The sequence below is a fragment of the Ornithodoros turicata genome, chromosome 5, assembly GCF_037126465.1.
Source record: "Ornithodoros turicata isolate Travis chromosome 5, ASM3712646v1, whole genome shotgun sequence".
Lineage (NCBI taxonomy): Eukaryota > Metazoa > Arthropoda > Arachnida > Ixodida > Argasidae > Ornithodoros > Ornithodoros turicata.
The window spans coordinates 49,267,448-49,295,262 of NC_088205.1; the positions used below are offsets into that span (position 1 = coordinate 49,267,448).

The 27,815-nt window shown below is 47.3% G+C and overlaps 1 protein-coding gene across 1 annotated transcript in view; it reads right to left on the minus strand.

Moving 5' to 3' along the window:
• The window catches only part of LOC135394448 (lysosomal-associated transmembrane protein 4B-like), a 59,806-nt gene extending 32,577 nt beyond the window's left edge, over positions 1-27,229 (minus strand). The window contains exon 1 of the mRNA XM_064625184.1: positions 26,967-27,229. Coding sequence (XP_064481254.1) covers positions 26,967-27,044 — 78 coding nt within the window. The 5' untranslated portion in view covers positions 27,045-27,229. The remainder of the gene's footprint in view (positions 1-26,966) is intronic.
• Between the last annotated feature and the right edge of the window lie 586 nt (positions 27,230-27,815).

Below are 27,815 nucleotides of genomic sequence, written 5' to 3' on the forward strand. Positions count from 1 at the left end.
CACGGTAGGGGACCGAGGGACATGGAACAAGAAGGGCGGACGACAAGTTCTTTCTGTGCCTCTGAAGATGCGCAATGAAGATGCGCGTCTCTGAAGATGCTCAAATGAACAAAATAAAGGGAAAAAATTGTGTTCCTTCACGAATTTTTTGCGGACGACCTATAGAACGGATTTTTCTTCTGAAGACGGCAAATGTATAAGGGTATCGAAGGGACCGGATGTTCTCATTGGGACAACTTCGTAGCTTTTATAATTAAAAAGTTAATTGTTGAAAGTTGACATCCCGTGCCCATAGCGAAGGTATTCAGTTGATCCTTTTACGTGGTCGCAATTGTCGGGGACGGTTGTACCACGGGACCCGGGCGGTGCCCTTTTTTATCAGGGAACGTTGCTTCGTATAGAGGCAACGTCACACCCCGGGGAACGTCACTTCCATGTCTCTTTCCGCAGTATGATACATGAGTAACAACTGTGAAATGTTTTCTCCACGACACGGTTCCTCTTACATCTACTGTGGGGTTCAACGCGATTCTTTTACTATTTTTGTAGAAGGAATGTCTTCTATTCTCAAACTTGTTATATGTCTGCTATAAATATGCATATATAATGTGTGCCTTTAATTATGACAGAGCTGCATACATGGATAAGGCAATGCGAGACGGGTCGACAGCGGAGTCCTTTACAGGTTCCACATGGTGGCGCTCAGCAACTATTTTAGATTTCCGTCAGATGTCGTCTCTAGAGGCTGAGACCTTCGCTAAATTTGCTGCTTTGAGATACATATCTACTTTGTCGCCCAGAGCTTGAACGATACTCACGAACAATAACGGAGCACAGAGAGGATGATATTATATTCTGCCAAAGTCGTCAGCGATATACGTTCCATGATTATTGGCATGCACGGTCACCTCACGCCCTCGGAACACAGTGTGGTTTGAATTGGTCTCGAGTCATGTAAGTCTACGTGGAAATAGGCGACTCACGAGAGAGCTCACGATACCGAGCCTGATACTGTCGTCCACCTTATACGACCTCAACTTGCAAACTGCTCCTGTATCAGTATTACAAGGTTTTTTTCCGGATGATGCTGTCAGGGACAACACTTTCTTGAGATCCACTGACACGACGATGGACTACTCGGTTGCGCGGCATCGATTGCGCCTTAATGCTGCACTGTTTGAAATGTGCCAGGTGCACGCTTCGATTGATTCCATTTGCCATATATAAGCTGACACGCTAGGCTTTCTTACCTGTAGCCAGTGGTACGTACGAGTACCACCATGACACAATCCGGCACTGCCTAGCTCTTCTCTTTGCTTTTTTCCTACCCATCTTACTTGACCCTATACAACACAGTTGAGTGACCTCAGCGCTACTGAACCTCCTCGCTCAAACAGAACTCAGCAAACTATGAAGATTCATATCAGCAGTGCAAAACTGAAGGAACGATTGCCAATGATCTAGAATGATTACCCATACACTAACGTATTTATTGGTTTCCGGTATTTCCTTTCATTCGTTTTTTTTATTTAATATATTTTATTTATTTATTTACTTTCTACGAAATAGCGAGCCGAGCTTAGACTTATTAATATTTCCTCCCTCATAGGAAACATACACCCTCCTCCAGTTTAATAATGACCTAATGCCCATAATATAGAAAGTACAAGAACAACGCGAAATATAGCAAGCGCGTTGCTCAAAAAGCGTTACGGTGTATTTTATGCTGCATCGTATAGCTGTGTCAGGGAAGATAAAATTTTGCACAGACTCTATGGATATATTTTACGACGAACCGACTGAATGACGAGGGTAGCGGAAAAAGTACTTCCGTTACCTTTATTTGGCAGCGGTAACAGTATCGTGCTACTTTTTGAAAGTAGCGGGTACTCCCTAATCATCATCATCATCATCATCAAATAAAGTTGTTAGCATTCCGTTACTTAATTGTGGTAGCGAGCACAACACTGCTTCAGCAGTATTTCACTCATAAGAGTGCGCACAGGAAGCACACTTGAAAGTGCTGTTGCTCTGTCATCTCATTTGGAGCGCAACGCATCATTCAAGGTCTACTCTTCGGTATAGTAAAACTCTGCTGCACTTGTTCGCCTTGAATGCCAATTAGACTTGAAACGATGAAAAGAAAACGCAAGCATGTGTCTGCTCTGCGGCTTCATGAGCTTTCATTGCTCTTTTACGACTACCCTCGTCTGCCTATTGAGTCACATCGTCCCACAAGCATGCTTCACAAGGTTCCCTGTTTGTTACCCTAATTAACGAAATAAGCCCAATAGTCTTTGAAAAATACAGGAGAAGTACGGGGACCGACCCGTAGACACAAAGAGCGAGACGAAAAAGAGAAATTGTAGGTTTGTAATGCGAATCGTTCATTTTCGCCCGTGCTATATCAACAGAACCATGTCTCCTACAAGCGTGAAATTTTCAAAGGTTGAACTTCGGGCTGTCCTAATTAAGTTCCTGTTCACGCAGAAGAAAACTCAGCTGTACTATAGGAATGGGACTTACTGCGTTTAAAAATTGTTGAGTGTGTTTAAAGGTGAAAAAATGCGTGGAAGTGAAAGGCCATATACCCAATCTAAAGATATCAGGATTATAAAATTGTGTGGTCTAGAAGCTTTTTTATATGTATTTCAATAACACTATCTGAAGCACGTCAACAGCAACGGACGTGCTAAGCCTAACGTATTCGGATGTTGTCATCACGACCTACTACTATGCTAGCCGGTGCTAGGGGTGTGCGGGGCCTGTTTCACACTAGCAGCAATGAAAAGATAAGGAATGATAAGATTTTCGCAGTACGGGAAATGGCAGCAGGAGAGAAGGATGCAAAATCCTCGGTATAGCTTGCCAGGGTTGGCGAGAGAAATTATCTTCCACGTCTCCGTAACATAATGTCATAGGTCGGTGCAGCGTCTCTGCTTGCAAACGCGATCAACCCGACTCAAAGTTGCCAACGCGAACAGGGCCGTGTCTCCTTTTTGAACCTCGAGGGACAAATGCGAAATTCGCGTCATCCGTGTGTCCATTGTTGTTGCAATATGTGGTTTCTCGATTGCTATAACCTCAACCTCCCGTTGCACCGATGACGCTCAACAGAGAATGGAGTTCACAGAGCTCGTGGTTCCGGTTTGCGAGCGTTGCGTTCAACACTCACACAGCCCTAAAACTCGGCTCACACCTCCACTCGGCGGAACCGTTCTTGTAGGCAGGCTCACAGGGCGTAGAGCAGGCATCATGCTGTCAGCTGTTTGGTCGGCTATTTATTGAAATAAGTCGTGCGGAGCCCACATCGAATGGTTTATAGTCGTAAGAGGAAGAATGGGGTGGGCAGTTCTTCTGCGGATTTTTCTTAAAAGTGGGACTTTTTCTCATCACATGACGGAATGGCACATAACACATTCTTCTCTCATTTCTGGTTTAGTCGAAGATCGCGCGTGCGATTAAGTGCATAGTTAATATTTTTTTTAAAAAGTAGTCCCTGGTTGAGGGCTTTGTGCGCGGGGCCTATGCAAGCGCGGGGCCTAAGGCGGTCGCCTTACTCGCCCACCCCCCACCCCCCTATCGCCGGCCCTGTATACTAGTGCATATAGGGTAGGGCGTGGTTGTCATCTTGTGAAGGGTACATGCGTTGGGTAGGTTAGGTTAACGTTTTGTAGTTTGGTTAGGTCATGCCAGGATACACATATTGGGGGGCAGGTCTGGGGTGAGGGGGGCAGCCAAAGCATATTTCGGACAGCAAACGTCGGATTTTTTTTTTTTTTTTTTTTGCAAGGGTCATAGGAGCTTCCGGAACGACGTGCCAAGAGCTTTGAACTTCGAAGTGAATATGTCGGATTGTAGCAAAGGTTTATGTAGGCTTTGTAGTAGGTTTGTAGTAAAGGTTTATGTTAAAGGTGCCATCGCGTCTCGCGTGGCGTGCTCTGTTCCTACGCCATTGAAGGCTTCTGGAGACGTTGCCAGCCGTCTCTGCGTTCCTCGTATTGCTACTACTGCGGTTACTGCGTAATAGGTTATGGGTTAGTGTAGGTGTAGTAAAGGTTTATCACCCTAGTCTGCGTTCTTCCTTGTGGGACCGAGAACTTTTCAGCCCCCCCCCCCCCCGCACATTGCGGAGTCTATTATCACAGCACGAATTTCTCCGTATCCCTTGTACGGTATCCATCGTGTTCACAACGCCCTTTTCTCTCTTGCACATGAGTCCTCGACGTGCACATGAGGCCAGCCGAAAGGCTTGATTTTGGAAGACTAGCACACCCCATACATTTCAACGGCCATGGTTATGCCATACCAAGCCTGCTAAACTGACTGACAACCTCTTTCTTCACTTGTAATATATTCGCATTCCCAGACGTGTTATCTCTTTCTACAATACCACGTGCCGTGCTCACCACGAGTTACCGTGCATGGACCATTTTATTACAAATAAGACAATATATTATAAGAATAAATAATATTATTATTTATAAAAAGAACACGGGCGCTGGATGACGCGCTAATCTAATACAATCACCACCGTTCCACACAGCGCTTGGTGCAAACACGCACATATTCCACTCATATTTTACCTGCAACCTGCCAGCGACGTTAAACTTCTACCCTGAATTGGCAAACCTGATCTGCCTGGGTACCAGCAACTACGATCACCTCGACCTCGTCCCCCCTCACTGCTCAGGTGATGGCATATCATCTACCGGTCCAGCATGGCATTATCGAGACCTCGGAGAAGACGCTCCAGAACGTCCTGGCAAGAAGTCTCAAAGTCGGCCTAGGTGTACCCGTTGCTTCTTCCAACACAGTGTCTACAGTGGAGACCAGAGAACCACCGGTGGATATATTGAGGACGCAAGAGACTCTGCGGCACTACATCCGACTGCGCACGCAACACGACAGACATCCTCCGGTACATAAAGCGCACCGTAGAAACTCTTCTGTCTCCGAGGCCGTTTCCCCATACCGCAAGACTCTGCCTAAGGGGCCTTCTCCGTGCACGATCTTACATCCTCCATATTCGCTTGGCTGTCCTCGCATATACACCACGGTGCCAAGTGTCCATCATCAAAAGTCAAATCTGCCGCCTTCGGCCCTGAAACAATACTGCCTGTCCATGTTGGAGAACAACCAAACAAGAATTGCTATGTTCACCGATGGCTCCACGACGAAATCCGGATCTGCAGCGGCATACGTGGTACCGCAGCACTCCAAGGAGGGCATAGTGCGGTTATCACATAGGACCTTTTCCACGACAGCGGAACTGGTAGCTATACACCTTGCCGTGAGATACATAGCCACGCACGCGCGACCTGCGCACTGGATTGTCTACAGCGACTCAAAAGCTGGTCTGGAGGCATTGTTAGCTTTCTTGGGGAACAGTTGGACAGCTTCAACGGTGAAGGAGATCCTAACGGAATACAAGAGATCTACGGAGCTGGGACGTGACGTTATCTTCCAATAGATCCCGGGGCACATTGGCATCCGCGGTAACGAAACTGCAGACGAGCTAGCTGGAATTGCACACCTGGCTTCCACCAAACACGTCGTGATGTATACAGGGTCGGACATCAAACTTCTGCTAAGGTCCATGACAGACGACATGTGCAAACGCAAATGGCTACAAGGTGATGGTGGGTCATCTCTTCTCAGAAGAATAGGCCCGGAACTAAAATTCAGCATCCCTCCCTCGACTTCCAGAAGTATCGAAACATTCTACATCGTGCACGCCTAAACGTCCGTATGGCCGGCATTCCCAGCATATGGTGGGCAAGGCGGATTCCCCGGATTGCCCAGTGTGTGGGATGGAAGAAAATACTGAACATATTTTTATGGAGTGCAGAAGACATCAGTCCCAACGCAAGACATTGCGGGCCGCACTGACTCGTCTGGACAACAGAGCTTTCTCCATAGAGAAGGTCTTGGAGACGTGGGACGCCAACCAGAGAGACGCCGCATTCAAGGCTCTCGTAGGCTTCATCTCAAGTTGCTCTCATGATGCTCAGTACTAATTCATCTGTAAGTGACGCCCTGGGTCCTGTGTGCCGCGATCCTCTGACGGTCATGTGCCCGTGAACAGTGCGCCGTACAGCCTAGCCTAGCCATCTCTCTTTCCTTGTCGTTGCTTTTCGTAGCTTTTTCTCGGAGTAGTAGAACTTGTCAGGTGACAAGTTCAACCTCTCCGTATTATTTTTAGTCGCCCAACTCCAACTACGATCACGAAAAGTGGTTTCGTTCTCCCCTGTCGCTCTGTGAGGATCGTGCGTCCTCTGTTGGAGAGAGACCCAGACAATCACAGACAGGATAGCTGATGCCCAGATTCGAACCCGCGTCACATCTTATACCCCTATCAGAGGGTATTCTAAATGACGGTTAACATAAAGGGCCTTTCGCGTTTGATATGATTATCTTTCACTTCAGCATTGTCAGTAGGTGTGGTCGGATGCTGTTGTCGAGAGTACTTCGTTTTGTACCGTGAATGCCGTTGGGGAGCTCTGTTGGGTGTAAAGAGCAATTTTTATAAAGTTCCTTTACGTTGCCGACTGACAGGGTTGTCGAAGGTAATTTTTTGAAACAGCCAATTGCCCAAGGGCCCTTGGGCTAGCAAAGAAAGGTGGCTGCTACACATGACCACGGCAGCTGCTGCACATCTCGGGGGGAATCGCTTGTGCGATTTGCGCCTGCATTAGTGCAAACGGAAGTCACCTGGAGTGTAACCACAGCTAAAGTTAAGTGAAGAGACGCAAAAGCTTCCTTTCTTCCGCTATACAACGTAAGTGCTATATTTCGCTGTACTATCTACTGATTCGTGTGGAGCCGCGTTCAAGGAATACGTCGTGTTGCACAATGGAGTCCTTTTGTATCGGAGCATTGAAAGTCTTTGATGCGGCATTGGGAGCCGAGCGGGTGCACAGGGTATTTTCATAAGGTTGTCACGTTTATTATAGTAGGGGGAATACAAGAATATAGGGCGAGCCACTCTGACTGAGGTGAAACCGATTCCTTGCCAAATAGAAAGTCTATATTTTTTTTACGTCAGAGCAAACCCCAAACGCGACCCCAACAAAAGTGGGGTCGCGAAATTCACGAAAATTATGTCATGCAAACACCCATTTACCGCCCATTTGCCGAGACTCAGGCTTTTACACTACGGACGTTGAGACTCTCAACATACAATCTGCTCCTATAGGGACAAACGTCAAAGCTTCAGTCATGATAACTTGTAGTGCACTGCCACCAGAACCACAAGTAGGAAATGACAGTGTGCTACTGTGCACTATCTAGTCATTTCTTATTAGCGTTGAGAGACGAGTAGCCTGAGGAGACGTCGAAGTGGCACAATTAAAGTTCGTTTCAAAGTTGACGCCGTATAGTTCACTGCATGTTTGCATGCAGATTTCGTGGACTTTTAGTGCACATAAATCCGCGATCTATCCCACGCTTAAGGCCCGTTCCGACATACAGCGCTTTGCTACAGAGCACTGGAAAACAGCGCTGTTTTTCCCTCCTCTCCCAGCTGCGACTCGATGGAAAACAGCGCTTGGCGAAGTTGAGCTTCGGTGAACTTTCCCATCGTTGTCTCCCAGCGATAGGCTCCCTGAACCAATGAGAATGCGGGGCCGCGTTCACGCGACGGGGCTGCCTTTTTTTTCGATCACGTGAGATCACCAAGCACAGCGCTGGGACAAGCGCTGCAAGTGCGAACCCCACAGTGGAAATACAGCGCTGTTTTGCAGTGCTGTGGTGCAGCGCTGTGGAGCAAAGCGCTGTATGTCGGAACGGGCCTGAACATGTGTGCGTGCTAAACACCGTTAAAATATAGACCGGTTGGTTACGGGTACCAAAATCGATAAAAACCCCAGTGCGAGGTACGTTGAAGGACGAACACAGACAAAGCACTGGACGAAGCAAAGCGCAGTGCTTTGTCTGTGTTCGTCCTTCAACGTACCTCACACTGGGGTGTTTATCAATTTTAGTAGTTAGTATGTATGTGTTGAATTTTGAAACCCTGGTGGTGGTGGTGGTGGTGGTGGTGGTGATAGGGTGATAGGGCTTGCCGTTGTCGGCCTCACGTATGTTTGAAACCCTGCATATGGCTATGGCGGCACACTGCAATGACCAATGAGGAATAACTGAGTGCATGGGAGGAACTACACTCTAAACCCAGTGACTGATAGGTGCCATCTGATCAACAGGCACATTCTTTAAAAAATGTGCCAGATGACTTCAAGGGGCACGCGGTGCCTGCGAAAGCTGCAGGTGCCCCCTGAAACAACTGGTACGATATCCCTGCTGACGCCAGGAGCCACAGTGTACCGGACGTATTGAAGGGTTACTTGTACCCACTAATACGCGAAACACATTGCGCCTGTCGAGTTCCCTAACAGAAAAATTACCTCCACGCTTCGCAAAAAAAAAAAAGAAAAAGCAAGGAAGAAAATGCTCCAAGCACATCGAACATGAAACACAAAATTTTATTCGCTTGCACATACCTTTAAATTGCATCCAGTACATCATCGTTTGCCGAACGGAAAGCATACACGGTTCACTAATCCCAACACACACACATATGGAGCACACGTTGCACGGACACACAACCCGTCCGATGATCCGATGCACCAGGCAGTCCTCCAGACGCCGAACACACAATCCTCGAAACTTCGAACAGGCTGGCACTGAAAGTTCAATGAAGAACCTTAGTGACGAACCCGACGGTTCCTCAAACGAAATGGCCGAGGAACAATTGTCCAACAAGTGGCAACAGACACCAATTCCATGTGAGAAGCAGTTGCAATCTTGCACGCGTATGTGTGACCGTTGAGACAGGAAACAACCTGTAAAGAAACCGAAGTGAATATCATGCTGGTGTTCTTCCAACGTTAATGCTGGAATAGTACTCCATTTTGTAACTCACCTCCTCGCAATCGATACAGTCCCACGGTCATCTACAACGAAAGAATACAATTAACCTCGCTTGTAATATACATCGTCGCTTCACCGATGCAGCCGATCCTCTCCTGCCGCCATTTGCAATACGTCCACCGTCTGCAACAGAATGTACTTCGATTGTTAAACACGAGTAAAACGCAGGCGTCATACGATGCATCACAGCTAGGTTGGCTTACCTTAAGCAAACATTAGACCTGTACAGCAAGGTGTCATCCTTCTCAAAGGCGAGGTGGCAACGCAGACAGCGGCAAGAAAGCGAGAAGCGGGAAGGAACGTACTGCGGGGAGAATACGTTGTGCCATGTCACTCCTCACCGGCGGAGCGCGGAACAACGTAGTGCGCTCCAACGAAGGCACGCATATTCAGCCGGCACACGTATTATTCAACAAGCACACGAGTACAAGGTTCAGGGGGCACACATATTATTCAGGGGGCACACATATTATTCAGCGAGCACACAGCCGTTTCATACCAACGTGACGGCTTTGTACCTGCTGAATATTTGGCAATGAGGATGGCTATGCTTTCTATTTGATAACCGTCACGGCTGCTTCCAGACGGTTACGGCTGTGTACCGGCTGCACTTTCTGAGGGAACTTTTTTAACTGGCACATGTCCGTCACAGGATTTAGAGTGTAGTATAGGTTCCGACATTTCCAATTGTACAGTGCTGGACAAAAGTTTGCGGAACGCGCGAGCGGTGTATTTTCACGCGGCGAGGGAGAGGAGAGCGCTGGTAGCCACACCAACGCAAACCATTTCGCGAGCACATTCAAGCGATACCGAAACTGCAGCGGTATGTCGCAACCAGCGCACTCGCCCATCCCTCTGAACGAGTGAACTCGCCCGCTTCCGCGGGCCACTAGGGTGTCGCACCGAGGAGAAAATACACCACTCGCGCGTTCCGTAATTTTTGTCCAGCACTGTACAACGCGTTTTTTTAAACAATATACGCATTTATACAGTTCTAAGCTATGCTAAAGCATCCGGAGGAACATTATCGGCATCGCATTACTTCTGCATATTTCGTGCATATTTAGACGTTTCGTGCCGCATATTTCCGATTATTTTTGTGCAGGAAATCACGGGCCCTGGTGATACCACACAAACCATTACGTCTTATTTCTTCATACTTTTGGCATAAATGAATTTCAAAGGTTGATGGCTCCCTAATCGCAGCGTCCACAGACGTCCGCCACGGAACGCAATGAAAGACCTCCCATAGATTGCCTGAGAGGTGCCACCTGGTAGTGATGTACCACGTACGTAACACATTTCTGAAAGGTTATGAATTGCTGTTAAATCTGTTTCTAAGGATGGCCGCAACTCTCCAGCAGTTCGGTTTAAACAGTAGTACCCTGCAGGAACATCAGCGCCATCTTTGTCCTCTCTCTTTTCGAGCAAACAACATATTCAAAATTGGACACACTCAAATCCAACCCAGGAGGAAAGAAAAATAAGGAAAGAGAGTGACGTCATTTTGTGCGATTCCGGAAGCATGGGTGAAGGGAAACAACCGGGAGAAACAATTCTCCTTTCCCAGCTCGCCGCAGCTCGCAGGGGAGCTTAATTGTGTAGCTTAATTAAAGCGCAATTGTTTCGCCTAAAACTGCACAGCGTGCAGCGACACTGCTACAAAACTGATCGCATCACTTATCCGTTGCTACACTCTTAGAAAAAAGGTTGGAAACCAAGTAGGAACAGTTACCGTTACTACAACTCTATTGTAGTTACTTCCTCCTGCTTGCTATTACTACCAGTTTCCATACTAGTAACTGCTCACTGGTTGTAACAGGCACGGTTACTACAGGCGGATTTCTTTACAACCCCACAGGTAGTAACTACATAGGAAGGGCTAATTTTATTTTATTTTTATCTGAAATACTGCCAGCCACCTCTTGGTGGCCAAAGCAGGTGTAATTGATACAAGTGTTGCAATAGAAGACGAGTTTCACTATAGCAATCTTTTGTTATCATTATGCCTGGTTTTGGCACTAAAAGAGAGTCAAAGTACAAGTCAAGCGAATCTTTCGAAGGTAAAGTTGTGGGAACAACAAGACTTTCCCTGACTGTTCCACTTACTGTGTAGGCCCAGAGGTGCCGGTTAAAAGCAACTGTCTCAAGCTCCCTTACCACTATGAACAGTGAACCACTCCACACTAACAGCATTGAAATTTGACCAAAACGTGGCGGATCACCTTTTGCCAACACAATAATATCCTTTGTCCTGTATTTCCAATGGTCTATCTTTGCTGATTCAATTTCCCAAATTGGCACCCCACCTGCAAGTCTGTCTCTGGCGCACTCGGGCAGATGTCTGTCGTGTACGAGTTTCGACTCTGTGGTCTCTAAGACTGTATCATAAGCAATAACATACTTTGAATCCCAATAAAAGTTTGTACAAGGTGTGTCTCTCTCATGTACTCGTCCGACACACTGAATCATAGGCGCCGAATGCGGGGGGGGGGGGGGGGGGGGGCTTGAGGGCCTGAGCCCCCTCGGAACTTTCCTGGGGGGGGGGGCAGGCCCCCTCCTGGGAGTCTGCCCAGCTGACACTCGAGATGAAAGTTTCGAGGGATATCATAAGAATCGCGTGTTTCATGCGAGGGCCCCTTAAAGATCCTGTAACAATTTGCCTCACAACGTTCCAACACGGAATTCCAGACACCCTGCCCGACCTCTGTGCATGAAAGGGGGGGGGGGGACGTTGTGCCCCTGCCCCCTCCGACAGATCGAAAACTCTCCGCCTATGCACTGAATACACTGCATTTTTTTTTTCAATTCTATAAACTCAGGAGAGGTGATACGAAAGGTCGTAACAGTTACTACCGTGTCCACCGAAGGTGTAGTAACAGCACAAGCGCTAACAGTTACTTCCCTCGCTGTTACTACCTGCGGTTACTAGCAAGTTAGTAAAAACTGCGACAAGCCGTTCCTACCAAAGGTCCTAACAGTTACGACCGTATCCACCGAAGGCGTAGTAACGGCACAAGTAGTAACAGTTACTTCCCTCGCTGTTACTACCTACGGTTACTAGCAAGTTAGTAAAAACTGCGACAAGCCATTCCTACCTTAGAGGTTGTAATTTCTACAACCTTTTTTCTAAGAGTGTAGTATCTAGTATCAACGCCGGCCAACGTCATCTAGCTGGCAACTGAATTCTTTGTCCCAGTTGTGGCGACGTCTCACCGCAGATTGGCCGGCTACGATCATCTGATCTATATGATGTGCACATGACGCGCACTGTACGTCGTCACTTCCCCTACACTTTCGTGTTTCGGAAACAAACGTCGGTGCTCCCGCCTTTGTTTTCCTTTCTCCTTGAACCGAACACTAGGAACGAAGCTATTATAAAATAAATACAAAATTAAAAACGGAAGTCGCGTACAAGGCTGTAGTGAATCATTGTTTTTTTACCGTGAGGCAAGCTGCACGAGCCTACACAAACATCACTATAACGAGTGATGCAATACTGCCTCAAGCGCGACTTCGGGTTTCTCGAATAGCCTCGTTCCCACTGTTGGATTTGGCCTGTCCAATGTTGAATATGTGTATCCCTCTCTTTTTGCCGTCGTCTCTTCCCTGCTAACACCCATTGTTCCGAGGTGACTAAAGTGACCTCAAATTGAAAGCAGCGAAAGTCACTTTTCTGGCGCTTCTGCGATTCCCGCGGATGCCTTGTTTACGTTGTAGTGCCTCCAGATGCACCAACCGTACACATTCGATGACCGCCGTTTGTTCGGTTTCACCACACTGCGGGCTGAATATTGTTGTTGCTGGCTAACATAGCTGTGTGCGTTCTCAAAACATCGCGTACGGGTCACCTCAGTGTTGCTCGGCGTCGCTAGATCAGAGAATCCGCTGATTTTGCTTTACGCAGTAATCTTTGAAATTCGTTTGTTAAGCAAATGTTCAATATAGAGCAGATCTCTTGCAGTGTTTCTGCAGCAACGTATCTGAAGCATCGACGTCAGAAACTTTCAGAAGAACATATCGATAGGGTTACCATTCACTTTACAGTCCGTTTAGCAATGAACATAATGTCATTAGCCGCAGTTGGAGCAGGGCCACCCTACCGGCGTTGGAGAAACATACTGGGAGAGCGCGTTCGGCCACTACCTCCTCTCCGGTTAGATGGGAATGTGTCACGCAACATACATGTACGGTTTCGGAATGCGCAAACGGGTATTGCGTTTACTTGGTGGTATCAACAGAGCAGTTCTCGGTGTTTGTGGTGATACAAGATGTAGGAAAGCTGATATCGTAGACAAGCGACGTCATCGCAGTATGACGTGACACCCGTACGAGAATACGGCTACGCACATACACACACGTCGATAACCGGTGGCGTTGTAAGCGCAATGGAGATTGAGTGAAGGAGAAGCTGGCGGGGGTAGCTTATGGAAAACAGAAGCGGTTGCATGTATGGGCACAATCCCAGGCGCGCGATTTGCGAGAATGAAATGGATTATGTTTTATTCAACGAGAAGTAGAGGCGAGAACAGATTATCGCTGTCGCTCTCAGAAATCGCGTGCTTCGGCTCTCTTTATATTTCTAATGTGCCTCTAGGGTTCCTCTTCTCCAGCCGCGGCTGACGAAGCTGCGTTATCGTTAGATATGCGCCTTTGACCGATAATGCCAAAGGCCACGGCTAACAAATGTAGATTTTGCAATCTTGATTTCCGGTTCATCTATTTGGCTGCAGCATAATACTCCGCCCATACGTGATAGACATTGGTAGACGTAGCGTATAATGAGTAAACGCGAGATTGCAAGCCAGTGATTAGCGCTACCGAAAGTTTAGGCACAAATTTGTTGCGGAAGTACGAGAGCCCATCCTAATAGTCGCCCAGTTTTCCTCCACTGTTTGAATCCACATTTTTCAGGAAGTGTCACAGGTCTTCATTTATGACAGGCAACTACAGACATGTACAAGATACTAAAAAATGTATTTAAGATAAGATAAAATAAATACTAACGTTAGAATGTAATTAAGATAGAGTATAAATACATGAAAATTAAAGTAATTAAGATAGAGTACAAAATACTTTAAGAAGTATTTAAAATACAATTAAGTTACTATTTATCCTTGAACGCAAAAAGTCACCGGTCACTGCGGCAGGTCGCCGTTATGTCACATAAATCACCTAAATCCCGTGTACTACGCTAGCCGCCGCTGTGTGATAGGGGTCATCTAAACACAAGTCCCAAAAGGATGACAAAGAGATACCACATAACTCCACTAAGTATATGTGACCCAGAACAAAGCAAACTTCTAGCAGGTCCCTGCTCGGCAAGGTCAGAATTCGGCGTCACCGCGTCAGGGCATACATAGTAGAACCCTCACTGGCCAAGGATTAGTACACAGGGGGCAAGATCTCTAAATGGAGACTTCCAAGACGGGCCAATGTCCGGGTTTGGAGTCACTATCCGGGTCAAGGCCGAGGGACTCAGGAATTTCCACTGAACAAGTAAGATAATATAAAGACGAGACACAGAAAGTTTGAGTGGGAGATCTATAATATGTAATTAGAGTATTGAGTAGAAAATACCATAAAATGTATTCTAAATAGAGTACAAATACACAAAACAAAAAGTATTGAGTAAAGTTCAAAAATACCGCAAATTGTATTTAAATTACAGTATTTTAAATACAATTTGCGGTATTTTCGGTATTAAAATACAGTGTTTTAAATACAATACTCCAAATACATACAAGTATGCAGGCAAGTCAGCCAGCTCATAATTAAAAATCTACTTTCGTGCGGGGCGCGTTTAAATTACAGATACATAGTACCTTTAATGAGAGTCGTAGCATGGTCAGAAACTGACTCTAAACCGGAAGTTGTTGACTTGACTGTGCATGTGTCGTAAAAAGTTGGTGACAGATTAGTTACGTGCAGGACGCCAAGGACTGCGTGTGACTTGGCGTGAGGGCAAGATGGTGACATCTAAAAACAGAGAAATATACCCTCACTTACTCTCACCAGAGCTGGGGAGTAATGAATTACCGGTAATGCATTAATGAGTAATGCATTACATTTTGACTGAGTAACGCAGGGCGGAATTACTCATTACTTTTGTCGAATGTTCATTGCGCCACCTGAAGGTTGGGAACATCCATGTTTCCCAACCCGTCTTTAACAATCAGGACATTGTAACAGAGACCGAGAAGAGCCCAGCCTGGGGAATTCTGCGACAGGTCAACAGTCGGCGCTATCTGTCATCAGTGTCCACATGGTGATATCACCTTCTTTCTCCTGCACGCATTTTGGATAAAGGGGAAACACCGAAACAGGAACACAGCCTCTATACAGGTAACAACTGACAAGTCCACTAGTGATCGGCTGTTATGGTCCTGTAAAGTATTACTTTCTCTTCAGCTCTCACAGGTCATTTTATTATTATTTTTTTTTTTCAGGACATAATTTTAGAGGTGGGCGTAGCGAAAAGGCATGATGAAGCATTGTCCCTTCCGTGGGCTGAATTGAGTGCGTATTTCGAAGCAGATAGTTGCGATGGGAGAAATTTTACGGTTAGATGGAAATTATGCGCCCCGTCAAAGAAGACGAGCTCGACTAGTGTCAGAACATCTGCCAACCTTAGAAATAATCTTGATGTAAGCATGCATTTGAAATCTGGTAGGCTAATCGGGAAGCGTATTACCGCCTGTGGTCTGCAGTCTAAAGCCCGTTCGCTGCGAAAGTCGTGTAACAATCCAAGTATTCAACCCACTCGCAAGGGGAAAATCTGTATCTACCTTTGTATTTACCTTGCGTCCGGTGTGGGCTCTCCTGATGATGTTGTTGTCCTTTTTCCTTTTTGTTAAGTGAAGAGGCAGCATGTAACCCCGCTGATGAGCTGGAGCGGTAGAGGTTAGAGCAGGATCGCTAGATGCATTACCGACAATCAAGAGGGTGTTCGTGTAGTACAACACGGGAACTCCGTCTTTCGCTGGACGAGTGTTCAGTATGGCTATAGTATGGCAAAACACGTCCTGTCGCCGAAACAGGCAAGGCTAGCGGATGACAACTTTGAGCATCAACTGCTACTACGCTGCAACAAATCTCACCTATAGCTTTCGCCTATCAGTCTCGTTTCTGCAGGGATTTAGTGGCACCGATTTTGGGGATACTCAGATGGCTATTGCCATATAAGAAAGAAAGCGAGGAAGAAAACTCATGCGCGGCGTGTTTGACACCTATGCCCTAAACACGGAAATGTAATACCAGAGTAATCCCATTGCTTGATGAAGACGCCAGGCGCCAGGTGGAGACGGAATCTCCTATCGAGCCATCCGAAACCTTAGCGACGGCTGTGTTTCCTGTGTGATCCATGTCTTCAATACATCATGGAGAAGCGGTGAAGTGCCGAGGTCTTGGAAAGATGCCGTAGTAGTCCCGCTGTTAAAGCCTGGAAAGCACCCATCTGACCTGTCATCCTTTCGTCCAGTTAGCCTGACGAGTTGTCTTGGTAAAGTCTTGGAGCGAATGGTCTTGCATAGACTGGAGTGGTGGCTTGAGGGTCATCGTACCTTCCCCGAAGAGATGGCAGGCTTCCGTCGGAATCGTAGCTCCATAGACTCTGTTCTCGACCTCGTCACCACCGTCGAGCAAGCGAGGAGCCAGAAGAAAATAGTCATGGCAGTGTTCCTGGACGTCAAAAGAGCCTACGACACCGTCAGTCATGCCAACGTTCTGCATCTTTAGTTGCAAGCAGGCGTTCCCGAGAGAATGTTCTTGTGGCTGGCTGATTTTTTGCGCCATAGAACACTCTCTGTTCGCACAAAAGAAGGAGTCACTTCGAAAGTTGTCTTGACTCAGGGCGTACCACAAGGCAGCGTTTTAAGTCCTATCCTTTTCAACCTTGTAATGGCAGGCCTAAAGTCCTGTATCACCCCTAAAGTCAATATATCTATCTATGCTGATGACGTCTGCATTTGGACTGTTGGGAAATCGAGGCCTGCAATCCTACGCCGTCTTCAGCATTCCCTGGATAACATCTTGCGGTACCTAACGGAGGCAGGCATGGATATATCAACTGAGAAAACAGCAGTCATGGCTTTTACTCGGAAGCATATGCATCGGTATCAGCTCTTCCTTGGCGATACGCCTCTTAGGCTGGTAGCACACCATAGATTCCTGGGTGTCATCCTAGACTCCAACTTGTTCTGGAAGAAACACATCGATCACCTGGACACAAAGGCACACCGGTGGATTTCCGTCATTCGCCACTTTGCTGGGCCGAAGTGGAGAATGAATGAGAAGTCTCTTCTGGCCATCCACAAAGCCCTAGTCCGAGGGACTCTGCTATATAGCCTACCAGTCTTGCACGGAATTTCACAGACGCAAGAACAACGACTGCGGTGTATTCTAGCACGGAGCTTAAGGGTATGTCTTGGCGTCCCGAGAGCCGCGAAAACGCGGAAGGTGATAGCAGAAGCCCGCGAAATACCCATTGAAGTCTTACGGCAGAGGGAGACCATTCGCCATTACTTGCGCCTCAGAGCACACCACCGCCGCCATCCACTAATAGCAAAAGTTTGTCGCCGGAAGCAATGTAACGCATGCAACTGTTTCATGGAAGTGAAACCTAAGGTTCCCCCGTTTTCTGCAAGATCAGTGGTGCCCACGACGCCTCCGTGGTCGCTTCCAGTACCATCGACCGCATTGTCAATTCCTGGTCTTAATGTCAAACGAAACCAAGTGCCTACATCAGTTCTGAAACAGCTTGCAGCGGATATGATGCACAATCGCTATTCTGACCACACTGCAGTTTTCACTGACGGATCCTCCAGTCATGAATGTTCATCGTCTGCATTTGTTATTCCAACTGACGGTGTGTCACATGGATACCGTCTCTCACACCGCACATCATCAACGTCGGCTGAGTTATATGCTATCCTGTTGTTTCTACGTAAGACGCCCTGTGACGATCCGCGGGCCTGGGTCATCTACTCAGATTCAAAGGCTGCTCTTCAATGTATAGCCAACATGGGAATACGTGGATCGCTCGCCCCAGTTGTCACTGATATCCTCCATCAGGTTCAGCTTCTAAGCGATCACGGTCATCATATATCCCTGCAGTGGGTCCCGGGTCACTGTGGTTTGAGCGGAAACGAAGAAGCCGACAGAGCGGCAACGGCTGCCCAACAGTCTCGGACTGTTGTACCAACGGTGTTATCAAGAGGAGACAGGAGATCACTTCTGAATGAGCTCATTCAGCCACTAGCTCGCCAGCAGTGGAGTCGGGACATCACTGACAGGTCTCTCATGTATTCGGTGGATCCCACTATGTCCTTCTCAGTTCCTGACCGTTTACCACGCTATTTTACGTCCCTCCTGCACAGGCTTCGTCTCAACGTTGCCTTCACTCCCCAATTCAAGTGCCGAATCGGATACTGTGACAGCTGCCTATGCTCCAAATGTGTCGTTGGAGCGAACATTGAGCACGTCCTAATAGAATGTAAGCTCTACGAAACGGAGAGGCGGCAACTCTGTGCTCAGCTGAGTGGTGCTAGCCGACAGACGTTCTACCTGGCTGCAACTCTTGGCCCATGTCAGAGCCATGTCCAACACCGTCGAGGACTTCTGATGTTCTTGGAGTTCCTCTTGGCTACCGGCTTGCTCCAGACGCTGTAGGGTCCACCCCATAGGGACCATTGGCGCTTCTTTCATGTGCTTCTTCCTTTTGTGCGACGTATAGCGTTGCTCAACCAGACGACGGGACTTCATTTTCATATTTCACATCTCATGCTTCTCGTGTAATGGGGTAGGGTACTGCTCAAAAGCGGTGAATCACCCCAGGCCATAGTCATGATTTAGTTGTTGTTGTTGTTGCTTGATGAAAGTAATGGCATTACTATTGCATTACTAACCTCGAAAAAGTAATGGGTAATGCAATTCATTACTCTATGTAGAAGCAAAGAGTAATGGTAATGCATTAGAAAATAAAAGTAAATTCCCCACCTCAGACGCTCACCAACGTCATATCAAAAACAATAGTCGTAACTGTGAGCTGCCCTATTTCTACAACACTGTAAGAAGTGCTGACGAGTCTATCTTCACCGTAAGAAGTAAAAATTGTGTGACCTGAATGGATGCATTCACTGTCCGGCATCCTTTTTGTGTTTGTGTGTGTGTGTCTGCTAAAGATGGCTTCGCTTTACAGTCTAAAAACAGGTGGTGGTGGTGGTGGTAAACCGGCTTGCCGTTGTTGGCCTCACGGATGTGGGCTGCGTCATGACTGTAGACACGATGAGATGATGCGATAACAGATGAAGGAATGAAGACGGCCGGAAGTTACGATCTAAGGCAGACACTGCCTTATGACACTGCCAGAGTTGATGAGAAGTCCGAGCAGTGCTCATAGCCTTTGAGCGAGGCCCGATTCCTGGAGAAAGCAGACGAGGCTACGAATTTTGGAGTATCTTTCCGTGAAAGCGCCTCTGGGATGTAGGATATCATCCACCGTACAATTCCTGCAATGCCCAAGGTATTTTTCCCGCACCGCAGCATATGCACCGCAATGCAGTAGTATATGTTCGATAGTTTCAATTTGCTGACAATGTATGCAGTTTGCGTTGTCTAGACAGCCAATCTTGAGTAACTGTGATTTAGTGAAAGCGCTTCTTGTTCGCAACCTGAAGAGCAAGGTCTGTGCACTGCGGGAAAGACCTTTCAGTGGGAGATCAAGTCGACGATTTTCCAGGATGTCCCGAATCCCAGGGTGCTGCATAAGGACGATCTCATTTATGACCAATTTTCTGTCGCTGTCTCCCGGTGTTGGCAAACTAGGGCTAGAACTATGGTGTGCAGCAGAAGCAAGTTGGTCCGCTTTTTCGTTGCCACTAATGCCGACGGGGGAGGGGATCCATTGCAGGGAGATGTCTCCACCAATTGTCCTGTGTTGGGCACATGACGTTCTGATACACCTTGCTAGAATGCTATTGCATGTGGGGTTCATCACCATTTGGAGAGCGCTGCGAGAGTCCGTGAGAATGGCAGCCTTGGTGATTCCCCTGACCTGTACCGCAGCTGCTGCATGTAATATTGCCAGAAGCTCAGCCGTCGAAGAGCATATTGGGTATCAATCTGATTTTCCTTGCCATGCCACATTTAATGATGGTATATAATAGGAGGAAGTAGCACTCCTACACTCTGCGTCAACGGAGCCGTCAGTGAACACCAGAGTGTGAGCGTGAAAAGTGTCACTAATTAAAACCTCAGCAGCCGCCTTGACCAGGCTGCCACAGCTCCCCATAGAGCCCATAGTTTGAGATAATTCATGCAACACTGGACATGCAACGAATGAAAATGAGCTATGATGCCTACCATTCGGCCAATCAGGAGTCTCTCAGTTTGGCTCGCCTTTCGGCCCGGTGCTGGCTACCATCGGCTTTTACCTTTACTGGTTTTCATGCCCGACGCTCGTTATTCCGTATTCCAGAACAACTAGGCAAATTTTTGACAAAATACACATTTATTTGAAACATCGTACTGATTCAATAGTCTGACACAAATATTCACCGTGCGTACAGAGTCCAAATCGTTGCGTTCGTTGACCAAGTTCGAACTCGAAAGACACACACACACTCTACTCCCAGAAGTGAGCGACGCTGACACGAGCGCATGCGATTTCACGGTGGGCATCTCCTTTCGTTGGTTGCAGTGCGAAGGTTTCAACGAAGCGGGCAATGCTTGTCGCACGGACACCGAATCATGTCTCCGTTGTGACTGCATTTGAAAATGCGACGGCGCTCACAAGTGCTCCTCAGGCGTCAGCTCACCACTGCATTCCAGTTCTGAACTCGAGAGACTGTTCGTACGTAAGATATTTGTGTCGGGAAACATCACAACACGCGCGGAATCACTCTGACACACTAACAAATCTGGGACTTCTCTTTGAACAATGTCATCATACGCCCAAGCAGCACAATGTACTAAAAGTCGAGTGCAATAGGGGAGGACGGGTAGGTGGACGGCCTTGAACAGACTTGTTAATCTAGAGAAAATTGATAAGACACATACCGGCCACTCCTATTGCACTCGACTTTCAGTACATTGTGCTGCTTGGGCGGTGGTGCCAACTGACATCGTCGAGACGCCGCTGCCACTTCTCCCCCTTCTCTTATCGTAACTGCCCGCCAGACAGGCAGCCCGCGAAAGAATGCTCTTTTGAAACTTTGCCAACCAATAGCGGAGCGCGCAACGTCCTTCTGCCAATGGGTATCAACTATGATGCCTGACGGAGTAATACCACGTGTTTACGACGTACAAACATTTTTTTAGAGCCGCGAAGAGGGGGAGGTATGGGGGCCTGCCTTGACTTCCAGTGAGCTGGATTCGCCTTTTTTCTTAGCCCTGGGATGTGCAACGAGATATTGGGCATTTCCTCACGCCATGGAATAGCAGGTCGTGGGATACATTCGTCGTACGGTAGGGGGCAATTGGCGTGCGACCTAGCCAAGCGGCCTAGGGACGTGGTGAGGTTGCCTTGAAGACCGGTGAGGAGTTGTTTCTTGCCCAGAAGCGTTGCGTTGTCCATGAACTGGAGCGCTCTGAGTTTTGAATGGATGCTGACAGGCTTTTCCTTTGACTCCAGATAGGTATAGGTAATGCTGGAGAAGTGGGTAGACCAAGCGCTGTTCGTATACCGGCCCGATGGAGGCGCTCGAGGTTTAGCCATTGTGTTGGCGACAGGTCAACGTACGGTGTCACGAACAGGATCCGAGATAGAATGAGAGCTCTGTGCAGAGTGAGCATAGATCGTGCATTACAGCCCCATGCTTTGCCACTGATTCGTCTGAGTAGATTTAACGATTTCTTCCCTTTAGCAAAGCAATTAAAGAAATAAGTAAATTACGCTAGACGTGTCTGAAATTCAAACATACAGATTAAGATGGCTTCTATGGCTGCACGTAGAGAAACAGATACTCACAGAACGATGCGACAGCACCAGACGACACGTGTTTCGCCGTGTTTGCGGCTCGTCAGCAACAGGTGTATATCGCTCGCTGAGTGACCCCTGGTTTGCCAATCCCGAACGATGCGCAGCTACCCAGGGCTGACGAGCCGCAAACACGGCGAAACACGTGTCCTCTGGTGCTGTCGCATCGTTCCATGAGTATCTGTTTCTCTACGTGCAGCCATCTTAATCTGTAAGTTTGAATTTCAAACACGTCTAGCGTCATTTACTTATTTCTTTAATTGCTTTTTTCCCCTCCTTATAATTCACTGGCTTGCACTGTGGTATTGAGGAGTGCTCAGTCACCCTCCCAGGTGTATATCGCTCGCTGAGTGACCCCTGGTTTGCCAATCCCGAACGATGCGCAACTACCCAGGGATGACGAGCCGCAAACACGGCGAAACACGTGTCCTCTGGTCCTGTCGCATCGTTCCATGAGTATCTGTTTCTCTACGTGCAGCCATAGAAGCCATCTTAATCTGTAAGTTTGAATTTCAAACACGTCTAGCGTCATTTACCTATTTCTTTAATTGCTTTTTGCCCCTTCTTATAATTCACTGGCTTGCATTGTAGCATTGAGGAGTGCTCAGTCACCCTCCCAGGTGTATATCGCTCGCTGAGTGACCCCTGGTTTGCCAATCCCGAACGATCTGCAGCTACCCAGGGCTGACGAGCCGCAAACACGGCGAAACACGTGTCCTCTGGTGCTGTCGCATCGTTCCATGAGTATCTATATACAGGGTGTCCACGCTAAGTGTGAACAGATTTTTAAAAAATATATATAACACTTTTTCCAAGATGAAATCAATTGCAATATAGCATATGCTGAAAGGCACTCTCTTGCAGGGCATTAGCAAAGTCCAAAGGCAATGTCTTAATTAACTTTCATTAATTAACTTTTTAATTATAAAAGCTACAAAGTTGTCCCAATGAGAACATCTGTTCCTTTCGGTCACCTGATATCGTAGCCGTTTTCAGAACAAAAATCCGTTCGATAGATCGCCCGCAAAAAATTCGTGAAGGAACGCCATTTTTTCTTTATTTTGTTCATTGCGCTTCTTAGAAGACGCGTATTTCCTTCGTCCCCAACGGGAGAGAGGGAAGGAGCACAGTGCCGCCTCATGCGTCGAAGATGAGCTTTGACTTGCGGAAACAAAACAAAAACAAATGTATCGGGTGACTATCGGAACTGGCCTTATCTTGGGTTGCACTTTCTGTTTCCTTTTAATCTTTTTCCAGGACGCGAGAAGCGATAGTGTGCTCTTTCTCCCTCTCACATTGGGGGTGAAAGAAAGACGCGTCCTCTAAGAAGCGGAATGAACAAAAAGAAAAAAAAATGGCGTTCCTTCACGAATTTTTTGCGGCCGATCAATCGAACGGATCTCCCGAAAGGGACTATTTTTGTGGCAATGCATTTAGTCCCCAAAAGGAGTAAAAGTACTCCTTTTTTCTTAGAGTGTACTCCTATCAGCTCCATCGCTTCAAACCACGTGGCCCTCGGACATCGGATGGGCGTTGCTCTTCCTGCGCTCTTGATGAGATTGTTTTCGATTCCGGCTAATTTGCATAGCAAAATTTGGTGCTGGATATATCTCAAGGTACGTGCTCATACGAGAATTTTTTTTTCTTAAAAAGAGGGTAGCTTTAAATAATGGCTGGCTCCAATTCTACTATCTCACATTTCATCGAAACCGCCTCTCCGCCATTTCACCGAAACATCCGTCTGTTGTATGACCCACTGGCAAAACAGCGACTCTGATGCACTCGTAGCTTTTTCTTTATGGAAAGTCTGAGTACAGATCTTCAACTTGTCCGTACTACTTTGTTGTCGATATTCTGTAACGCGTGCAAGACGACCTTCGGTCAGGCTGACCTTTCCGAAATAAACGCATATCCCCCCCTCTGTAACGCGCGTTAAACGCATCATCTCGTCCAGGATTCCCCCAAGAGCTCACGTGCGAAGGCCAATCAAAAGTTTTATTTGAAATCCCAACCAACCGAAACACAAAGACAAACGTAGGAACAGTTCCCTGTGAAGTCAGCCCAGGACGCACGATCTCTCCCGAGCAACATGCCGCCACGCCGGCAGGTAGACCGCCCAGAAATAGCACACCACCACTACCAAAACACTTTCACGTGCCGTCACTTTGACGCTTGTAGCGCGCCAAGTTCAAAGAAAACGACAGCGCCTGTTATGTGATAGCCCAATGGGGGTCGTGAATAAAAAAATAAAATAAACATAAAAAGCACTGTATGTTCCAACTAAAAGCGCTAAAACCACAAGCAGAACGAGATAACACAAGTGTCTAGTCGTTCTGGTGGTTATAGCGCTTTTAGCTGCAATGCCTTTCCAAGATGTTCAGTTGGACTTTTTAGGTATTGTATATTCAAATTGCTACAACAAGACGTATGCCTCCTATTTTCAAAGAAATCAGAAAAGAAAGCAAAAACAAAAAAACAAAAGAACGGGCGTTGAACTTTTCGGGGTCGATAGTCCCACAGTCAAAGCCCTTGCACGTGTACACTATATGGCAAAGCGGCTGCGCCGCGGACACACAATCATGAGTCATGTTCCGAGTGCAATGACGCATTGAAGGTCTATAAAACCCCTCTTTGGGCATTGGTAGTCATAATGATAACCACAGAAATTCACACAGCACGCAATTGGAAACACACACATAGCGGACGCTCGATGTGTGTTTGTTGTTTGTGTTGTCTGAATTTTAGCGCTTGTATCATTATGACGCATTGAGCTGCGCGCACTGAGGGCTGGCGCAGGGAACTTGCACATGCCGGCCAGCAGCGTGACACGCATGTGCTTAAATGAGGTCATGACGCGCGCGATTGCAACGTCACTCCCGGCGGTTAGACGGGGACAGTGCTTCCGGCGCTCCTTTTTGCTGCCAGTTTCGCAGTCGCTGCCGTGGAAGGCGAGATATTAACGACGAATACCTCAAGGCCAGTCGCTATTTGGGAAATTGTTTAAATTCAGTTTGCCCCCCAAGGCAGCTATCTTTAAATTTGCAATTGCAACATGGGTCGTAAATCAAGTCAATAAAAGTTAATCAACGAATTTTAGTTCATTACAGAACAGACTTCGACAGCTACTCGCCCCTGTAATGTCCGCCGAGCTGAAGACACATATGGCGAAAAAGCTGCTTTGTAGTAGTGAGCCCGTTCCTTATATAAAATCCTCTTCGGATTAACAAAGACCACGCTGTGCACCCCCCCCCCCCCCCATTCAAACTACTGCACCAGGTGAGTGATCCGCGGAGTCCACAATGTCGCATCGAAATTTTACATCCGAACTTCGCAGTCATTAGTACGCTATCCAGCAGACGCAAATAATTTTGAAAAATGCACTATCGTGGTACGTATAATACACAATTAAGTAAGAAGTTAATGATAAATTTCGAGTGAACTATTGTTTATGAACGATTACTATTATATTACTATAGTGAACTAACCGTTATTTGCACAGCACAGAAAAAATTGCGGATCAGCTGCAAAGCAAATATCTCTGCCACACAGCAGATGCTACTTAAACGTTGTGTACCGCTCACCAGAGCGCGCACACAGGCAACCTTATTGCTTTTTAGTGTCGGGGTTGCTTTCTATGTGCGCTACTCAGTCAAGCACCATTTTCCTCCGTTTATTACTACTTTCAACAGATGGCTTTGCGTCTGAAGTCGCTTTTAGGCACGACCGCGATCAAGAATACTCAGCATGCAGGGATCTGTCAACGAAGCCGTCGAAACCATTAGACAGCTGTTCTGGAGCCAAAACAGGTACGCGTTCCTTATGACTCTCCCTTTCCTGCTCTGACGTCATTGCCATCTGCTTCCCCGCTTGCAGAAGCGCGCTACCGGTTTACACGCCCATTGCACGCTTGGTGTTTACGTGCAGTTTTCTGTTCTCGTATCAGCAAAACACACAGCGTGCACTTTGTCCAACCTCCCTCGATGCTTTTGTCTCCCAGCGGAAGTGACTATGATGTGTCTACTATCAGCTAGGATTCTCTCTCTATTTTCAGTTTTCCGCGACACTGATTAACTTCGAAGGAACAACATTTCGCAAGTCACTGAAATGCACCTCGCCCCCCCCCTAACACACCCTGGCATCGTTACCCTTTGCAGGCCTCAGGCAGCGCAACAGTTATACTAAGGAACTGTGCCCCGCATGCATCGTATGGCATCACAGTAGCATGGATTCAGTTCGCATTGTCTCATCGCTGTCTACCACTGAAAATGACGCCAAAAGAAAAATCTTATATTCGCTGTTATGATTCCACTATCACCAATTTGTCATCCCGGGCAACGTGGACGGACATATTGGGCTCGGCCAAAACATTACTTTCTCACAGAGAAGGGAAAGAAAGTCTTATTACTCGAATCCGTCAAGACCAACTCGATTCCCACTGCGCGATGACTATACAAGCAGCCACTTGAGCCCGCTTTTTAGTCTCTCTGTCCTGGTCCACAGTATGAAATAGAACAGTCCTCTCCCTTCTCAACCTGCCTCCGTCTGGTTCCTTCCACCTGCAGCTCGAAAAACCGCCAGCTGCGATCTCCGGCGGCTCGCAACATCGCCTGCCAACTGTTAGAGGAAGCTTCAAGCCGCGCGCTACGCTTTCACCGCAACAACTACTCCAACGGAGCTGCAAAAGCGTTACATACAGTACAGGGCACACTGCGTTACTTGCAGGAGAGTGCCACAACCGCTAGCGGGATTACGCTCCGATGTAGGTCCTGAGCCCTTGTCCTGACCCTCATCGCGTACACCGTTCACTTGACGCTTCCAACACCTTGTACTATATGTATAATATCCCCAGTAATTTTCGCGTTCTAGACGTTCATAGTCTCCTGAATAGGATATTCCAGCGAATAAGAACTAAGCTTTGCTGGACATATGTCATGGCGGCGGTCTCGCCTTTTTGAAGCACCAGCCAGTGCGCTCCCCAGGAATGACGTCGGTGAATAAGCACTATAACTTCCTCCATGAAACGAAAGGCAGTGGTCTACAACAGGTAATTTGCACTCACCAGGTGGAGAATGGACAGTATCTTAGTTCCTTTCCGAACGTCGCAGCAACCACAACAGCAGTTGGTCATGTACCGCATGTTGAACGTTGGTTTTCGTGGCGACTAACGAATGTGAAGGTAGCACGGAAGAGCACGAAGATTACTCAAACACGTGTTTTCGTTTGACGCCGAATGGTCCTTTCCAAGGACAGAACGCCGCCGGAGGAGGGCGCTACTGCGGCTGTTCACACACGCACAGACACGAACTGCTTGCTGGAGTGGGCGCAACGCTAAGCGAGTTCCGAAGCAGTCGGCCTTGGTGCAGCTCTTTCGCAATGGAGATGAAAAGCGGGCGTAGCATTTCCTCTTCGTAATATATATCTTTTTTTACTTTTTTATATTTGTGTGTCAGACGAAGGCCGGCGTTTTTATTGCTTGCATTTGTGTACGGTCTGCTGCATGCACATTGCGTAACTGTGAACGGAGGGATGTGTTGTAGAATGGATGGCATAACGGTGTCTTTGAAAAGGAGATTAAATTGCGGAAGGGCGACTACGTCACGGCATGTGCCATGGTAAAGACAATCACAGAAATTCGACGGTTTCTTTTGCAGGTTTAGCAAGGCGGACAGATCATAATGGAACTCCGGGAGAGTTACATGATTACTTACCTGCACGGTTGTATTCTGAGATTACTCTTTCGACCTGTGGTTGAAATGTACTTGTTCCCTGTTTTCACTTCAAACGATAATAAATGACTAGAGCGCGCACAAACATGAAGTAGATCTCCCGAAATATGCATGTAACTATGCACTAAAAGTATTTATTTATTTTATTGCCCTCATGGCGGAAGCATTACAGAGGGAGCAGG